At 41.7% G+C, this 16,778-nt stretch overlaps 2 protein-coding genes across 2 annotated transcripts in view; one reads left to right on the top strand and one right to left on the bottom strand.

Annotated features, from left to right (window-relative positions):
* The window catches only part of IL13RA1 (interleukin 13 receptor subunit alpha 1), a 32,091-nt gene extending 16,228 nt beyond the window's left edge, over positions 1 to 15,863 (bottom strand). Inside the window, exons 1-5 of the mRNA XM_083723025.1 lie at positions 15,738 to 15,863; positions 11,585 to 11,742; positions 9,127 to 9,253; positions 7,570 to 7,690; positions 79 to 254 (exon numbers count right to left, since the gene is read on the bottom strand). Coding sequence (XP_083579151.1) covers positions 79 to 254; positions 7,570 to 7,690; positions 9,127 to 9,253; positions 11,585 to 11,742; positions 15,738 to 15,801 — 646 coding nt within the window. The 5' untranslated portion in view covers positions 15,802 to 15,863. The remainder of the gene's footprint in view (positions 1 to 78; positions 255 to 7,569; positions 7,691 to 9,126; positions 9,254 to 11,584; positions 11,743 to 15,737) is intronic.
* KLHL13 (kelch like family member 13) overlaps positions 1 to 16,778 on the top strand; it is a 570,056-nt gene that overhangs the window by 193,903 nt on the left and 359,375 nt on the right. The gene's annotated exons all lie outside the window — the stretch shown is intronic.

Raw genomic sequence — 16,778 nt, 5'->3', positions numbered from 1 at the left:
TTAGAATCTGCAACACCATTTCCAATCCCAAGCCTTTTCACATGAAACAGACCTATAGCAAGCAGCTTGTAAACTTACCATATACTTCTGGTAATTTATTCATTATACACACAGGCTGAATGTCTCTGGAATTGCCCTGGATAGAAATGCTGAGTCCTGGAGGCCAATAAAGGTTTGTGTCGAAAGAGCATCGAAACTCATCACCTTTTTTAGTGTAATGTGTGCATGGCCCTCCTCTATCCTGATCAATATACCTTGGGGGCAAGAGGAAGCAAAATCAGCACACTTAAAAGTCAGGATGGTAGCAGGTCAACATGTTTGCACTCCTATACTATTAAGGCAGCAGAAAACAAGGATGAAGTGCAGTGCTGCTTTGTGGTAGCCTTAGAGTTTGGATTGTTATTGGTGCCACCTAGTCCTCTCCCCCACCTTTATATTCAAGGTAAAAGGAAGCTGTAAAATAGCCACTGTATCCAGTCACTCTCCATCTACCTGAAAAGGGAAACTCCATTTTTCCCCTGGCCATTTTTACTCCCCCCCCCCGCATTATTATTAGCTTAAGGAGCTACTGGGTAAAATTCTATGGTCAGAAATACTCAAAGAGAAGGGGGTCCAAAGTAGTTAGGAGTTTTTTAAAGGTGAAAAATTGAAGGCTCAAATGCAGACAATTCCAACAAGAAAGAAAAGATGTCTGGTGCGGCTGCATGAGGAGCTTACAGTTGAGTTGAGACAGGGGAAATCAAGAAGGAAGAGTATACAGAGTAGCCAACAGTTACAGGGGAGCAGTTAAGTTGCAGAAAGAAGGCTTGCAAGAGGTTAAAAATAATTAATAAATGTTTCTTCCAGTATTTTGAAGCAAGAGGAAGAAAAAGAAAGCAGTAGGTCCTCTGCATAGAGAAGATGGAAAAATGCTGATATCAAAACAAGTGACCTTAGGAAGCAAAGCGGCAGACTTCCAGAGCAGCACGTTCAGTGACCGGGTGAGGGACTGCGCTCCTGGCAACTCAAGGCAGACCCAACACCGGAGAGAGACCATGGGGAATGAGAGGCGTAAGTTACCCCGACCTCAGGTGGGGATCCTGAGGGCTGAGCCCAAAGCCGCGCATCAAGGGGTTTCCCCAAGTTTCCGCTCCTTTGTTATTTAAAACATTTACCAGTGGAGATGGCATGGGGGAAAACCTCAGCGCAAACCGGCAGAACCACTCTCCGACACTAGCACCTCAAAACCCGGCGAGTCAGCGCTGAACTCTCCATTAATTTAAAACTGACAACGAAGAAGCCCCCCCCCCTAATTTAATATGCAAACGAAACAACTTGTCTCTGGATATCGAGAAAATATTTAGAATAAGAGTGAACAAGTCAAAAAGCAGGAAAAGATCATGGGATTGTCTAGTATTTTTGAACTCGAGGCTACACAGAGTAAAATATTGCTAAAGGGCAGAGCAAACCCCTTGTATATAGATGGGAAACATATTGAGATAATGAAAGAAGTCCCAATCCATCTGTTAAAAAGGAGAGACAATTATAGATTTACATTGGCGCTTAAGAAAAATAAAATATTATTCAAATGGGAATTCCCTCAGGAACTCACCTTTACATATAAAGAGAGGAAAAGAACTTTCAGATCGGTGGAAGAAACCAGAATCCTCTGGAAGAAGTACTGGCAAGAGTTAGGAGGAGAGAAGCTTCAAGAATGAGAAAATAAAAACAAGATAAGACTAAGACTTTTAATTACTATTTGTATTTTCTGTTTTCCTTTATCCTTCCCCCCCCCTTTCTATCACCGCTTGATTACTTAAGTAAGACTTGACAAATTAAAAAAAATGTATGGCATTTAAATGTATCTCCTGGAAACAGAATGGGCTGACCAGTAAACTAAAAAGGAACAAAGAAGAATGTATATTAAAGAGGGGGAAATGGGATATTATATGTTTACAAGAGACCCATATATCTAATAAGCATATAAGTGTTTCAAAAAATAAAAAATTGGGTCTAGAGTATATAGCATCAGGTACGGAGAAAAAGAGGGGAGTAAAACCAGTCCTAAACCCGCAACTGTTATTTCAAGATGAAGAAGGCAAAGTCCTAAGGGTAGAGATACAAATAAATGAAGAAAAAATAATTTTGGTGGGGATTTATGCCCCAAACAATAACAAATTAGAATTCTATAGAAACTTAGAAGAGAGACTCTGGGACTATGCCAGTGAAAATATAATAATTATGGGGGACTTAAATGGTGTTGCATCCATCAAAATGGATAGAAAGGACAGAGATAGACTATCTAACTCAGGTAGATTACCATTCTCCTTCCAAATGACAGAAAAGTTCAATATTTATGATACTTGGAGAATTAAACATCCTAACGTAAAAGATATCACACATTTTTCTGAAGTTAAAAAGTCAGGTGGGAAAACTGATGTGATCTGGACTTCAAAAAAATTGACACTGAGATAGACTATGTGGAACTGGCAGAAATGACTGGCAGAATCCGGGACCAGGGAGAAGAATCGGTGGAAGAAGACTGGAAGAAATTCAAAGACTATTTGCAGAAACATTGTAAAATTAATGAATGTTAAAATGATGTCGGATTGAAATGAAGTGGTCTTAGCAACAAGGTTAAAAATAATATGTAAAAAATGGATTGATAATGGATGAAAATATAAAACTATAATATGTTAAGATATAGAATTAAGATAAAAACAAAGAGGGTAAGGATTTGCTGAATTAACCATGCGAACTGGAATACAAAAAAAGGAGGTGTGAGGAGGTCAGGGAAACAGGTAAATGAAATATAAGATATGAAAAGATTGATTTGTTTTTAACTGTTTTCTATTTATTTTTTTCTGTATTTTGCATTTTTTCCTATGTATTTTTGTACTTTTTTATTTTTCTTTTTTCTTTTTTTTATTCTGTAATTTCTTTCTCTTTGTAAAACTTTAATAAATATCTTTTTTAAAAAAATTGACACTGAGCTTGGAGAAAGCAGAAATTTTGAATAGATCTCTGTCAGACCACAATGCAGTAATGATACATAGGAAATTTAAAAAACGTACAAGGGGGAGGTGGAGGATGAATGATGAATTATGGAGAGATGATCAAAGGGTAATTAAAGCCAAAAATGCTGAAAGAATTCTTTGAAATAAATGAAAAACAAGTCACAGACAGGAAAATAATCTGGGATGCAAGCAAAGCCTATATGAGAGGCTTTGGAATACAACAAATGGGGAGGATTAGGAAGAGTAAAGAGAGTAATATCATGGAAATAAATAAACAGATTAGAGAAAATGTAAAAGAGTTGGTAAAAAACCCTAAAAATGAGAAAATACTCCAAAACATAAAAATTTTACAATCGCATATATCCAATTTAATAAATAAAGAAGTGGAAAACAAAATCAAATGGACTGACAAAGATAATTTGAATCGGCCAATAAACCTGGCAAGATGCTGGCCTGGTTAACAAAGGAAAGACAAGTGGAAAGAGTTGTAAATAAAATAACAGACCAGGGAAAAGAAATTATCGACCCGGACCAAATTAAAGATAAATTTATGAATTATTACAAAAAACTATATGAACTAGAACACAAAGATGAGAATAAAGTTAAAAAATACCTGACAGAGAACAAGTTGCCAGAGACTGAGGAGGCTGAACATAGCCTACTAAATTCAAATATAGAAACAGATGAAATTAAAGAAGTGATAAGGAAAATGAAAGTTGGAAAATCGCCAGGTCCAGATGGGATTTTGATAATATATTATAAAAAATTAGAAGAAATAGTTATCCCTAAGCCTAAAAAAAATCATGAATGAGATACTGGAGAAAGGGAAAACCCCAGAATCCTGGCATGAAGCACTAATAACACTCTTACCGAAACAAGGTACGGATCTGAACCTTATTAAGAATTTTAGACCAATTTCACTACTAAACATGGATTATAAAATATTTACAGGTATCCTGGCTAACAGGTTGAAAAATTTCTTAAACGGGGTAATAGGAAATGATCAAGATGGCTTTTTGCTGGGGAAGCAAAAAGAAATAATACAAGGATAATTATTGACTTACTGGAATATACAGAAATGAAACCAAGGAAAAAGGTAGCAATGCTACTGGTAGATGTGGAGAAGGCTTTCAGCAGTGTGTCATGGAACTTCTTAATTAAAACTTTTGAGAGCTTGAGAACAGGAAACAACATCATGAATGGAATTAGGGCAATCTATGACAATCAGAAAACCAAAATAATTATAAATAATGAAATCACTGAAGAATTTAATATAGAAAGAGGGACTAGACAAGGTTGTCCCTTGTCCCCACTCTTATTTATCACAACGTCAGAGACTCTCTTAATAGCAATACGGAAAGATCAGGAAATAAGGGGCATTAATTTAGGTAGCCGATATTACAAGGTGAAGGCATTTGCTGATGATGTGATTATTACTACTGAAAACCCAAATGAAGGCATACAAAAAGCACTAGTCAAAATGAATGAATTTGGCGAGGTTTCGGGATTTAAACTGAATAAAGATAAATCTAAATTATTAACAGAAAATATGGGAGAGAAGGAACAAGAAGACCTAGAAAGAATAACAGGTCTAAAGACCACAAACAAAGTAAACTATCTGGGGGTATGGATTACAAATAAAAACACTAATTTATTTAAAGACAATTACATCAAAAAATGGAAGGAAATTAAAGGAAATTTAGAAAATTGGAGTCAATTGAAGCTGTTATTATGGGGCAGAATATCAATGATTAAAATGACAGTACTTCCCCAAATCCTCTTTCTCTTTCAGACAATTCCAATAATTATTGGGACAAAATGTTTTAAAGATTGGCAGAGGGACCTGGCCAGTTTTATTTGGCAAGGGCAAAAAAGCAAGCATAAAATTTAAATTGTTGACGGAACCCAGAGAAAGAGGTTTTGCAGTCCCAGACCTCAGAAGGTACTTGGAGGCCACATGTTTGACTTGGTTGAAAGACTGGATGTTGCTTAGGAATACCGATGTCCACCTAGTGAGGAAGGCCTTATTCGAAGTTTGGGAGAGGAATAAATCCAAAGTTATAACAAAAACCCCTTGGTGGATATCACCTATAGAGACAACTGCCATTCATAAAAATAACATGAACAATAACTGGCCAACTTACAGAGACTTGGTGGATGAGATAAATTATTGTCCCAAACTGAAAAGGTTTGAAGAACTCAAACAACTAGGGGTAAATTGGCTAGAATATTACCAGCTTAGGCTGACCTTTGAAAAAGATAATACGTTAAAAAGGTTTGATAATAAAGCATAGATCTTAGAGGAGATTTTACAGAACAACCAAGAGACTCTCTCCAAAATGTACAAGCTGTTACAGAATGCTCAAACAGAAAAAGAGGAAAAGGGAAAGGCCATAATAAGATGGGAGCAGGACTTAGGTTATGTAATTGAATATAAAGAGTGGAAAAAACTGTGGACAAAAAAATATTAATTTTACAGTATGTTATTTAATAAGAGAAAACTACCTGAAAATGCACCATAGATAGTATTTAACACCGGAGAGATTGGCTAAAATGAACAAATCGCTTAGTAATAAGTGCTGGAGATGCACAAAGCAGAACCTTTTACCATATGTGGTGGACATGTCCATAGATCAGAAATTTCTGGGACATGATCCAGGAAGAAATAAAAAAGTTACTAAGAACTTTACATAGCAAAAGACCAGAAACATACCTCTTGGGAATATTGAATAGTGATATTTCTAGAGAAAATACTAAATTCTTTCTGTACACGACATCAGCGGCGAGAATCCTAGTGGCTAAGTACTGGAAAGGGTAACCAGGTACCGACCAAAGAGGAATGGTTATGTAAATTATGTGAATATTTGGAACTGGCCAAATTGACGGATATAATAAGACTAAAGCCAAAGAATACAGTCAAGAAGGAACAGAAGTGCTTGAATGATTATTTAGAAAGACAAGGTTCTAATGTAAAAATTTGGCTGTGTCTAGAATGACCCTTGTGAATGGAAAAGGGGAAACACACACACACACACACACACACACACACACACACAGTGCACATTAATGATTCCGTGTCATCCTAGAAAAAGTGAAAAAGTGGGGTGCAGTGGGGTTCTGCCCTGGGTCTGTTGTTATTCAATGCCTTTATAAATGAATTGGGCAAAGGAATGGAGGTGACGCTCATCCAATTTACAGACAACATCAAACTCAGAGGGGTAGCTAATGCCTCAGAAGACAGAATCAGGATTCAAGATGACCTTAACACATTGAAGAACTGGGCCCATACCAACAAAATGAATTTCAATATGGACAAATGTAAGGTTTTGCACTTAGACAGGAAGAACTAAATACACAAATATAAGTTGGGGGACCCCTGGCTTGCCAGTTGTACATGTGAGAAGGATCTAGAGGGTCTTGGTAGACCACAAACTTAACATGAGTCAACAGTGTGATGCAGCAGCAAAAAAAGCTAATGACATTCTAGGCTGCATCCACAGAAATATAGTGTCCAGGTCAAGGGAAGTAATAGTACCACTTTATTCTGCCTTGGGACGCGGGTGGCGCTGTGGGTTAAACCACAGAGCCTAGGACTTGCCGATCAGAAGGTCCGCGGTTTGAATCCCCGCGACAGGCTGAGCTCCTGTTGCTCGGTCCCTGCTCCTGCCAACCTAGCAGTTCAAAAGCACATCAAAGTGCAAGTAGATAAATAGGTACCGCTCCAGCGGGAAGGTAAACGGCTGCTCCATACGCTGCTCTGGTTCGCCAAAAGCGGCTTAGTCATGCGGGCCACATGACCTGGAAGCTGTACGCCGGTTCCTTCGGCCAATAAAGCGAGATGAGCGCTGCAACCCCAGAGTCGGCCATGACTGGACCTAATGGTCTGGGGTCCCTTTACCTTTATTCTGCCTTAGTCAGACCACAGTTGGAATACTGTGCCTAATTCTGGGTACCACAATTTAAGAAGGATGTTGACAAGCTAGAGTGTGTGCAGAGGAGGGCAACCAAGATGATTAAGGGTGTGGAAACCAAGCCCTTATGAGGAACGGTTGAGAGAGCTGGGTATGTTTAGCCTGGAAAAGAGGAAACTGAGAGGAGACATGAGAGCCATCTTCAAATATCTTGAGAGTTGTCACATGGAAGATGGAGCAAGCTTATTTTCTCCTGCTCTGGAGGATAATACTTAAAGCAATGGACTCAAACCAAGTTACAGCAAAAGAGAAGGAAGAACTTTCCGACAGTATGAGCTGTTCAACAATGGAACAGACTACCTTGAAAGGTGGTGGACACCCCTTAATTTGAGGTTTAAGCAGAGGTTGGATAGCCATCTGTCATGGATGCTTTTGTTGAGATTCCAGCATTGTAGGGGGTTGTGTTAGATGACCTTTGGCGTCCCTTCAAACTCTACAATTTTATGATTTCATGATTGAAAACAGTTTTCATGTTTCCCAAAGGGATTTCCAAACTGAGGAATGTTTGATTAAAATCCCTCACAGCTCTGCACTGAAAGAGAGAGGGCCGAGTTCCCAAATTCCCTACACAATGGAAATAAAAGAAAAAATTAAGTACAAACCAGTAATTCAATTTGTAGGTTGTGTTAGGACTTGCATTCTCTCCACGCTGCCATGAGCACATCATGTACTTCATATTGTACCACATACATCGGATTTTAGTGGCTCCTGTACCTGCAATACCTAGGAAGCAAAAGCATCAGAAGCAGGACTGGTTGCATCAAGCACCTGGCTTTAACTAAGCATTCCTCCTTCTTCAGTGAGCTTCTGAAACTGTGGCCCTAACTTGCCTGCAAAGCAGTACTGCTGGAGCCCAGAAATTGGGTTTCAAGCACAGCAAGACTCAAAGGCTTTGAACTAGCAAAATTCCGCAATTCCTAATTTAGGCTAGGTCATGCAAATTAAACCCACCTGAAAACGTTTACTTTGTGTACTTCATTCTATAGTAATGATTGGTGCTTGAAGGCTTAATTTAGGGGTGGGGCAGGAAATTATCAGATATATGGAATGGGAAGGTTCAATCATCCCCAGCCCTTTATTGCAGCAGAGAATTCATCAAGTACCATCCATGTATTTCAGAGTTTTCAATTCTGAAAACGTGTTGGAATGTTTTAGTCTTAACCATCACACCCATGCCAACCCCTCGGGCCCCCAGGATGACTGCTGACTGAAATGGAGATCAAAATGGGGCAACGGAGTAACAAAAGGGAAGCATCAGCATGCCAAGGAAAACTCCTATGTTTGCAGAACTTTGCAAAAAGCCCATGAGGGTTGAGCACAAAGCACTTTCCTGCTCATATTTCCCAGCAACTGATATTCCTACGTGACGTAATACACAGCCATCATGACAAGTAACCACTGGGAGCCTTAATTTTCCATTCATTTGTCTAAGCCCTTTTAAAGGCATCTAAGTTGGTGGCTACAACTGCATCTAGTAGTAGCAAGTTCCATAGTTTACCTAGGTGCTGTATGAACAGTACTTCCTTTTCCCTGTCCTCAATCTCCCACCATGCATTTAATTGAATAATCCCAGATTGTTCTATTGAGAAAGGGAGGAACACGCCCCATTCTACATTTTCTCCATACCATGCATGTAACCTGCTGTTTATCTGCAGCGCTGCCAACCAGAAGGGATTTAAAGAGTGGGAAGGGATATCAAACAGTGTCCAATCCCTGCACGTCTAATGACCATGATACTTCTGTGGCTGGTCGAGAATGAGCAAACTCATGCTGAGAATGAAAAGGCCTAAGGCAATGTCTCTCAACTTCATGGCCTCCAGATGTATTGGACTACATTTCCCACAGTCTGTTTAATAGCCTGAGTGGTTTAAGTGGATGGGAGTTGTAGAATGAAACATCTGGAGGCCACCGGGTTAGGGAGGACTGGACTAAGGGAAATGTAGCACTGGGTGCACAACTTGGGCAGGGGATCTCAAGAAGCTTTCTGGTTTGGACTACGAATATGGATTTGTTAAGTTGATACAGATATTTGTGCAATTTTTGATAAATAAATGTCTAATATAAATCTGAAGAGACAATGCATGTACTTTTGTAAACCAAGAACTTCTTTAATAAAAATTATTTTTTAAATCTATAGAATGCAGTGTCTGAAAACTTACCATTTTGACAAAGAGTGATTTTAACATAATCTCCATCACCCTGTCCTTCACATGAAGTGGCGACTCCAAAAATGACTTTTTTACCCAGAGGTATGAACACTGTCCGGAAAATTTGAACATTCCATTCCTATGTTTGGAAGGAGGGGAAATCATATATACATGTATTAAAAATTACTAATTTCAAACAAAGTAATTTTTAAACCCGATTCCATAGGATAAAAATCATAAGGCTTCTACTGGTAAAACACTCTATGTGTACAACTGTACTAGTAGCAGTTTCCTTGGAAGCCAAAGGCTGCATTTCTAAACACACTCACCTGGGAGAAAGCAAAGTAACTTAAGTCACTGAGGCTTACTTTTGTGGAGGCATACACAAGATTACATCTATTTCTGGTCTCAATTATTCTGCTTTTTTTCCTTTATGTTCACTTTAATTAAATTACATTCCTATATTTCCCCCCGTTCATTATTTTGTATTTGTATTTTTTATCTGTCTCCATTGCTTTCTCTCTATGCTCCTGACAGTCCATTTGTAGAACACTCATCTATTAACCCTTTACTCCCTTGTGCTATTTATGATCTCTTTTTCAAAATCATCATAATACTTTCCTACTCTTGCTAATTATTGCATTCTCTTTTACTCTGTCTTCTTGCTAGCACACAATATTCCCCCTTCCCTCACTGTCTTCTTAGATTTTGAGCCTGTGGGAAAGGCCTTGGAATTTTTAATTTCTGTACAGCACCCGTTAGGCTGAATGTGTTTAAGTAACAGCAGGAATTGTGGTACTCCCCTCGTGTGCTTTTCCTGCTATCACTAGTCTTTTCTAGTTTAGTTTTCCACATCTTACTTGAAATGCACACAATCCAATCACAGAAATCACTCCAAAGAGTTAAATGTCCGTGAAGTTATACAGAAGCCTTTCCATAACTGTGATGGCAATGGTACACTGCAGGAGTCACACAAATGCAACTCCTATCAGTATGGTCAATGGTCAGGAATGATGCCAGTTGCAGTCCACAACAATTGGAGGGCACCATGAAGGATACTCCTGATTTAGATGATTTTGCTATCTTTGTTATTGGACTGCCTAATTTTACCATTTGTTTTAGGCTGTGTTTTGGAAGTCATCTTGAGTTCAAGCCATGGAAAAGCTGGGCATACTACTTGATCACACTTGACTTGCATGTGCAAATAACCCACCAGAGCTCTCTAACCCCACAGGCAGAACGTTGGCATTACTTGCAAGATAGCATGTTGCAGAGAAGTCAGTGACACCAGATATGGGAAACCTCTGGCCTGTAGGCCAATCTGGCCCACCAGTCTTCCCTATCTGATTTGCAAAGCCATTTTGAGCAAGCCACACCCACCTGCTATCTATGATGTCAGGATGTGTGGCAGTTAAGGCTTGGCTGAAAAGGGCTTTGCATGATAACATAGTCTCCTCAAGGTCCTTTGTGTGGTGATCCCCAGGTGCCCAAGAACCAGCTGATCATTACGTGTTTTGCAACCCCTGTGGTGTACTGGAAGCACTGAACACTGGGCTTGCAAAGCACTTTGAACTAGGATTGCCATATCTTGAAGAACAAAAAAGAGGACAGCCTGAACTGCTGCCAGCCCAAGCCAGGGAAAGAGGCATGTGGGAGGGCCACAGAGCCTGTGCACCTCTTTCCCTGGATTGGGCTGGCAGTGGCCACGGTGTGCAGAGCAGCTTGAGCAAGCCTGAGGCCAAGAAGCCCGAGGAGCCTGAGCCAAAAACCCCAGACATTTCCTTTAAAATGTAAAGCTCCGCTCAGATGGGCATGTTGGTCCCTCAAAAGAGGGCATGTCCAGATTTCCCAGATGTAGGACAACCCTATGAGAATACCTCTTCTCTAATGTCCAACAGCCAGATGATTGTCAGGTGTTTGAGAAGAGCTGCACATGGATTGAGCCAGCCCTTTGAATTATCTCCTCTCAAAGGCCAACTTTCACAGGTGGCAACCACCCTGTGTTACTCCCTGCTCGTATTGGTGTTTTCCCTGCTTCAAGATTGCCAAGTGTTGAAAAAGATCATGCCACTTGTGTGTTTATGCATGTGTGTGTGTGTGTGTGTGTGTGTGCGTGTGCGCGCGCGCACACACACACACACACACACACAAATGCATGTGAGAACACCACTCAGGACATCATGCCAGTTTAACTTTCCATGGTTACAAGGGGAAACACCACCCATGCTAACCTATAAAGACTATATTTATTGCAGCATAAGAGGCTGATTGACCCTCTTCTCCTTATATACCACCCTTGGCAGAGCTTTAGTGTCACGCCACCATCAATTCAAACAGATCAGATTTCTAGATTCCACAAGTCTTGTCTGAAATCACTGATTTGCTTCTCAATTCCCAAAGCTCAACTTTTCATCACAATAATTCAGCAGGGCAATTTCTGACTTGGAATCAGAAGACTCTGAAAGCTTACCTTTTGGCCCCATTCTCCACTGGTGGTTATAGCAGTTACATACCGTAGATTGCAGTCATCTTCTATTTTTACAGGAGCCCATGTCACATTCAGCTGGCAGTTATTTTCATTGATAGTATATGTGATGTTAGTTGGGCGAGGCAGATCCAACACGACTCCTATGAAAAAAAGGAAGGGAAATGGGGGAACCATCACTTTCTATTCTTTTAAGTTGTTGACTTTCAGGACGAATCCAAGCAGCAACTGGAATTGCAGCCAGGTGCACACCCACTGCCACAGAATTTCAGCCCTTGAGGTCTAAGGAATGCCTTTGGGTGACAGTTTAAGGAGCACCACAATATAAGCAGTTGTCATAGGCTAGCCATCCCTTGGGACGCAGGTGGCGCTGTGGGTAAAAGCCTCAGTGCCTAGGACTTGCTGATCGAAAGGTCAGCGGTTCGAATCCCCGCGGCGGGGTGCGCTCCCATTGCTCAGTCCCAGCACCTGCCAACCTAGCAGTTCGAAAGCACCCCCGGGTGCAAGTAGATAAATAGGGACCGCTTACTGGTGGGAAGGTAAGCGGCGTTTCCGAGTGCTGCGCTGGTCGCCAGATGCAGCTTTGTCACGCTGGCCACGTGACCCGGAAGTGTCTCCGGACAGCGCTGGCCCCCGGCCTCTTAAGTGAGATGAGTGCACAACCCTAGAGTCGGACACGACTGGCCCATACGGGCAGGGGTACCTTTACCTTTACCTTTTAGCCATCCCTTGGAATTCCATCCCATGCACTGTGCTCAGCTTATTGTGCATGTATGTCATGCACATAGGGCATTATCTGAGAGGCATCATTATCCCCACAGCTCAATACTGCACACCCTGTAACTGCCAACAGCTCCCCCAGGCTTTAGATAGGACTCTCTCCCAGCCCTACCTGTAGATGCTGGGAACAGTTTAGGGAGGTTTTTAATGTCTGATGTTTTATTGTGCTTTTAATTCTGTTGAGAGCTGCCCAGATGGGCGGGGTATAAATAAACTACTACTACTACTACTACTACTACTACTACTACTGGACCTTGGGTCCTCTATATGCAAAGCATGTGCTCTGCCAATGCCCTATAGCTATAGTCTGAAAAAGGAAAACAACAGCCAGAAACTTGTCAGTACAGCAAGGATGCATCTGATAGGGGAGTCTCAGGCATGGAGAAAAGTGGGTCAAAAGACTGAGAGCTGCTGTGTTATATCACAAAAGTTAAGAACAAGATAGCACAGGATGACTAAGTAGTGATAATATACCTGCCCCTGTACCAGATTCCTGGAATCAATGAATGCTGCCAAGCTCCTCCACCAATGTCCTTCACTACTTTCAAGTTGCACCAAGCTCTTTGAACGCATCACAAAGAAATATCAGCTTCTCCTTCCAGATGTATGCAACTAGCCAACTAGTTTAGAAAAATAACCTTAAATGCACAATTCAAGATCAATGGTACTGACCACCCTGGCATTTGACAAAGCACCTACAGTATTTTTAAAACTTCATTTTAATCTTTAATTAATAGAAGATTCAACCCATTGATGCTTCCAGCTGGATTATGCCCATATAAATTTTTGCTGCCTTTGTATGCCATCAAAAAAGTCTTGTTTGGAAATTATGCTTCCACTTCTCTAGTTCCTGTAGCAAGCTTTTGGTGATTCACTAGGTGCTACCCACACACTTTTAAGCTTTCCCCCTCAGCCTCAAGGGAAAAACTGAGAGTGTCCAAGATTCTTTTTTCTTCACCAAATAGCAAACTATGTGGAAATGCAGTGTAACACAACTTATGCTGTGTTGCTCACAATCTCAGACTAGCTCTCGTAGGTAGCTAAACTGGCTTCAGCCTATTGCATACTGACATGGAAATATCACATACCAGGTATCTGAAAGTTAATTTTTAGAGAATGTTAGTTTTGTATTTGTTAGCTAATAATGCAGGAAGGGTTCATATTTACGCCAACTGAGCTATCTAAATAAATTACTGGGTTTTCGTTTTCTTTATGCATATGTATATTTTCCTTCTTTCTTTGTAGATTGCATTTAAATTGGAGGTATAGCTATGCCAATCATTTAAACTTCCCTTCCTCAGTCTCTCTTTTATTATTTTTTGATTGCATGTGCCTGAAGAAAAGTTTCTTCTACAACAACCCTAAACTAGCAGCTCCAGGATAGGGGAGATCTCTTGGGCAAGGTATTCCACGGGTCCCCTTAACGTAAAAGAAAATTCTCTCATCCTGCTGCCTCAGAACATTGCAGGCATTCCATGGAAAGCAAGGGTTCTGCATCAACAGGTCCTTTGGTAGTCTTACCTAAGGTCATCCTACAAGGGCTTCCAGTTGGCTAGTCACAGTGACCAAATGTAGCCCTCCAAATAGCTTGTTGTCTTGCAAATATGAAGTACATGGTGTGACAGGCATCTCACTATACATATAATTACTAGATTTCCTCTTGTTGCAGCCCGCAATAGTATTTTTGTTAGCTTGCTGCACTAGTATTTATTTTGCTTGCTGAAAGTACATGAGGAGGGATTATATCTGTAGGTCAACAACCGAAGCCAACCCTGAGTTTCCCTGGGCAACAGATTGCCAGCCGACTTCTTTCTGCCCCTGCCTTTTAACAAATAGAAAATATACGGGCACATGTGTAACATACTCAACATGTAACATACTCAGGAAACATAGAAAAGAGGCCACCTCACAAATAGCAAAGGACAATCCTTTTTCACTCACACATAGGCATGTAGGCCAGGGACACTAGGGTTGATCAGTAAGATTGGCAGCTCCTCCATCATGCCGCCAGGCAGGCAGGTAGGCAAGATGGCTCTGATGGGCAAAGTAGGTGGGCAGCTGCTGCTGAGGTGAAGTGAGCCTGTTCAGAATGCTAGATTACCATTATTAGGAAGAAGAGGCACAAAGCTTCAGCAGCACACAGACTGAGTTATGCTCATATTGGGCTGGGCACAGAGGAGTCAAGGAAACCAGCCAGCCTGCATGCAATGGAAGAGGTCTGGCTAGAGACTGTTTAAACTGTTCCTGTGCTAACAGAACAACAGCAGAAAACCGACTTAATTAAGAAGGTGGAGAAAAACAAATCAAACCCACTGTCCTTTTATAGAGGAAACTAATAGAGCAGGAGGTTAAGAAGTCATCCAGCTACTCCTTCTGGACCCAAGTCTACTTAAGCCTCCCTAAACATTTCCAAAATGTTCCTTATTTGGTTTAAGGTCAAGTTATGCAACTTTGCCAAGTTTTGTTCCCAAGCACCTAAAATAAATTATGAAAATGACAGTAATTTGGGATCACCCCAAGTGTAGTAGTGATCAGCGAGCTGCAATTTGGACAGCAAGCTGGCTGCAGATCAAACAGCCTTGCTGTTGACTTGAAGACCTTTGTATGTTAACATGCCTTGGTAACTTATTCTTTTTTAAATTAGCCAGTCACTTGAATGATTGGCTGTATTGTTTTCAATGGTGTTTCATATTTGAATGTTGTACACACGCGCACACCCCCCCCCCGATATTTTACGACGTGGAAGCACAAAGCACATCAATACTTTTATAAATACAAAGTAAATAAACGGAAGGAACTGGGATTTTCTTCAGCACAACGGGCTTCTGTGTGCCGAACTACGTACGTGTTAGGAAGGTAAGCAGCAAGGAGCAAGAGAGGGACCTGGGTCGGGAGGCATGATGCCAGGCATCGTCAGGCTTCTGAGGAAATTTAACTCTTCTCTCCTTCCGAGGAAGCAGGCGTTTATCAACACCATAGTCGTATCTAATCACCATAAGATAAATTCCCACCCAAACAAACCCGCGCACCAATTTGGGATGCCGAATTTTAACGAGAGGCCACTTCCTTCTCCAACTTGGAGCGGGATTACTTGTGAGGAGCTAATACTTTGAGGAAACAGAGCTCCCTTTCCTCCTCCTCCTCCGCTGACTTCCAGGAAGGAGTTTCTCTCCCCCCGACCTTAAGGGATGGACCCCCCGCCACTCTGCCCTCCAGGGACCCTCGCCCGAGCAGGCCTTGCTCTCCAGGGGCTGCAGCGGGCGCCCCCCGGCAAACCCTCAGCGCTCCCAGCCCGGCAGGAGGAGGAGGCGCCCCGGGGGATCGGGCCCCCCCGGAGGCCCCTTCCCCGCCGCCTCACCTCCGCCCACGGCCCCGGCCAGCAGCAGCAGCAGCGCGGCCATCTCGGCGAGCAGCGGCCCCATCACATCCCCGAGGCTCGAGTGGCGGCGGGGGCGGGCGCTGCCGGGAAGAGTGCCGGCCGGGGCGCCGCCTCCTCCTCCTCCTCCTCCTCCTCCTCGCGGCCTTGGCCCCGCCTGGCCGAGGGAGGAGACGAGGGAAGGAGGCCGACCTGAGGGGAAAGAGGAGGGTCACGAGCCTCTCTCCTCTCCGGCCCCTGAGCATGGGCAGAGGGCGCGCTCTCCAGGCGGGTCACAGCCCTTGTTGTTGGCTCTACTCAGAGGAGACCCATTTGCATGAAAGTGGCTAACTTAGGTGCAGTCAGTGAGGGCGCCCCGAAGAAGGTGCCGAGGGATTTCTTTCTTTCTTTCCTTCTTTCTTCCCAGTGTTGCTGCTACCATCAGAATCGAACCTAAATGAATGGCCGTGACTGACAAAGTCCATTAAGTTATATGTATGTAGAGAGAGAGGTGATGAGGTAATTTTTTAAAAAATCATTACTTCACTTTTTAAAATAGGCATTTTAAAATAGGTGCAATTACATATGGGTTAAGTAGCAAAGTCCAGATCACGGCAGGAGATAGATAGAGAGATAATTATTTATAAAATACTCATTTTTTTAAAAAAATTATGTAAATATTTGAATACCCAGTTCACCTTGCAGGGCAGAGGAACTTTTCTTTCCTGGTAGGATAGAAACAAACAAAAGGATAAAAGCAGACATGCAGTCAAAATTATAAAAGACTGTCAGAATGTCACATACGTAACCTAACTCCCCAAGGTTATTGTAAGGTTAAAAATGAGGAATACAAAACTCAGGATATATATGCAGCAAATGTGACTAAAGAAAAATGGGAGTCTTTCATTTTTATTACTTTTTAACAGCTAAAAAAAACTTAGAAGAATAAAAATAAAGCAAAGGATATACTAAAATATATTTGTTGCTGAAATATAACAAAAGCTGACAGTAGCCCTCTCGAGCATGTCTGTCTACCCAGAAAGA

Source organism: Podarcis gaigeae, assembly GCF_964106915.1.
Source record: "Podarcis gaigeae genome assembly, chromosome: Z".
NCBI classification, from domain to species: Eukaryota; Metazoa; Chordata; class Lepidosauria; order Squamata; family Lacertidae; genus Podarcis; species Podarcis gaigeae.
Note: the sequence above shows the minus strand (reverse complement) of the source record. Positions and strands in the feature narration are given on the sequence as shown.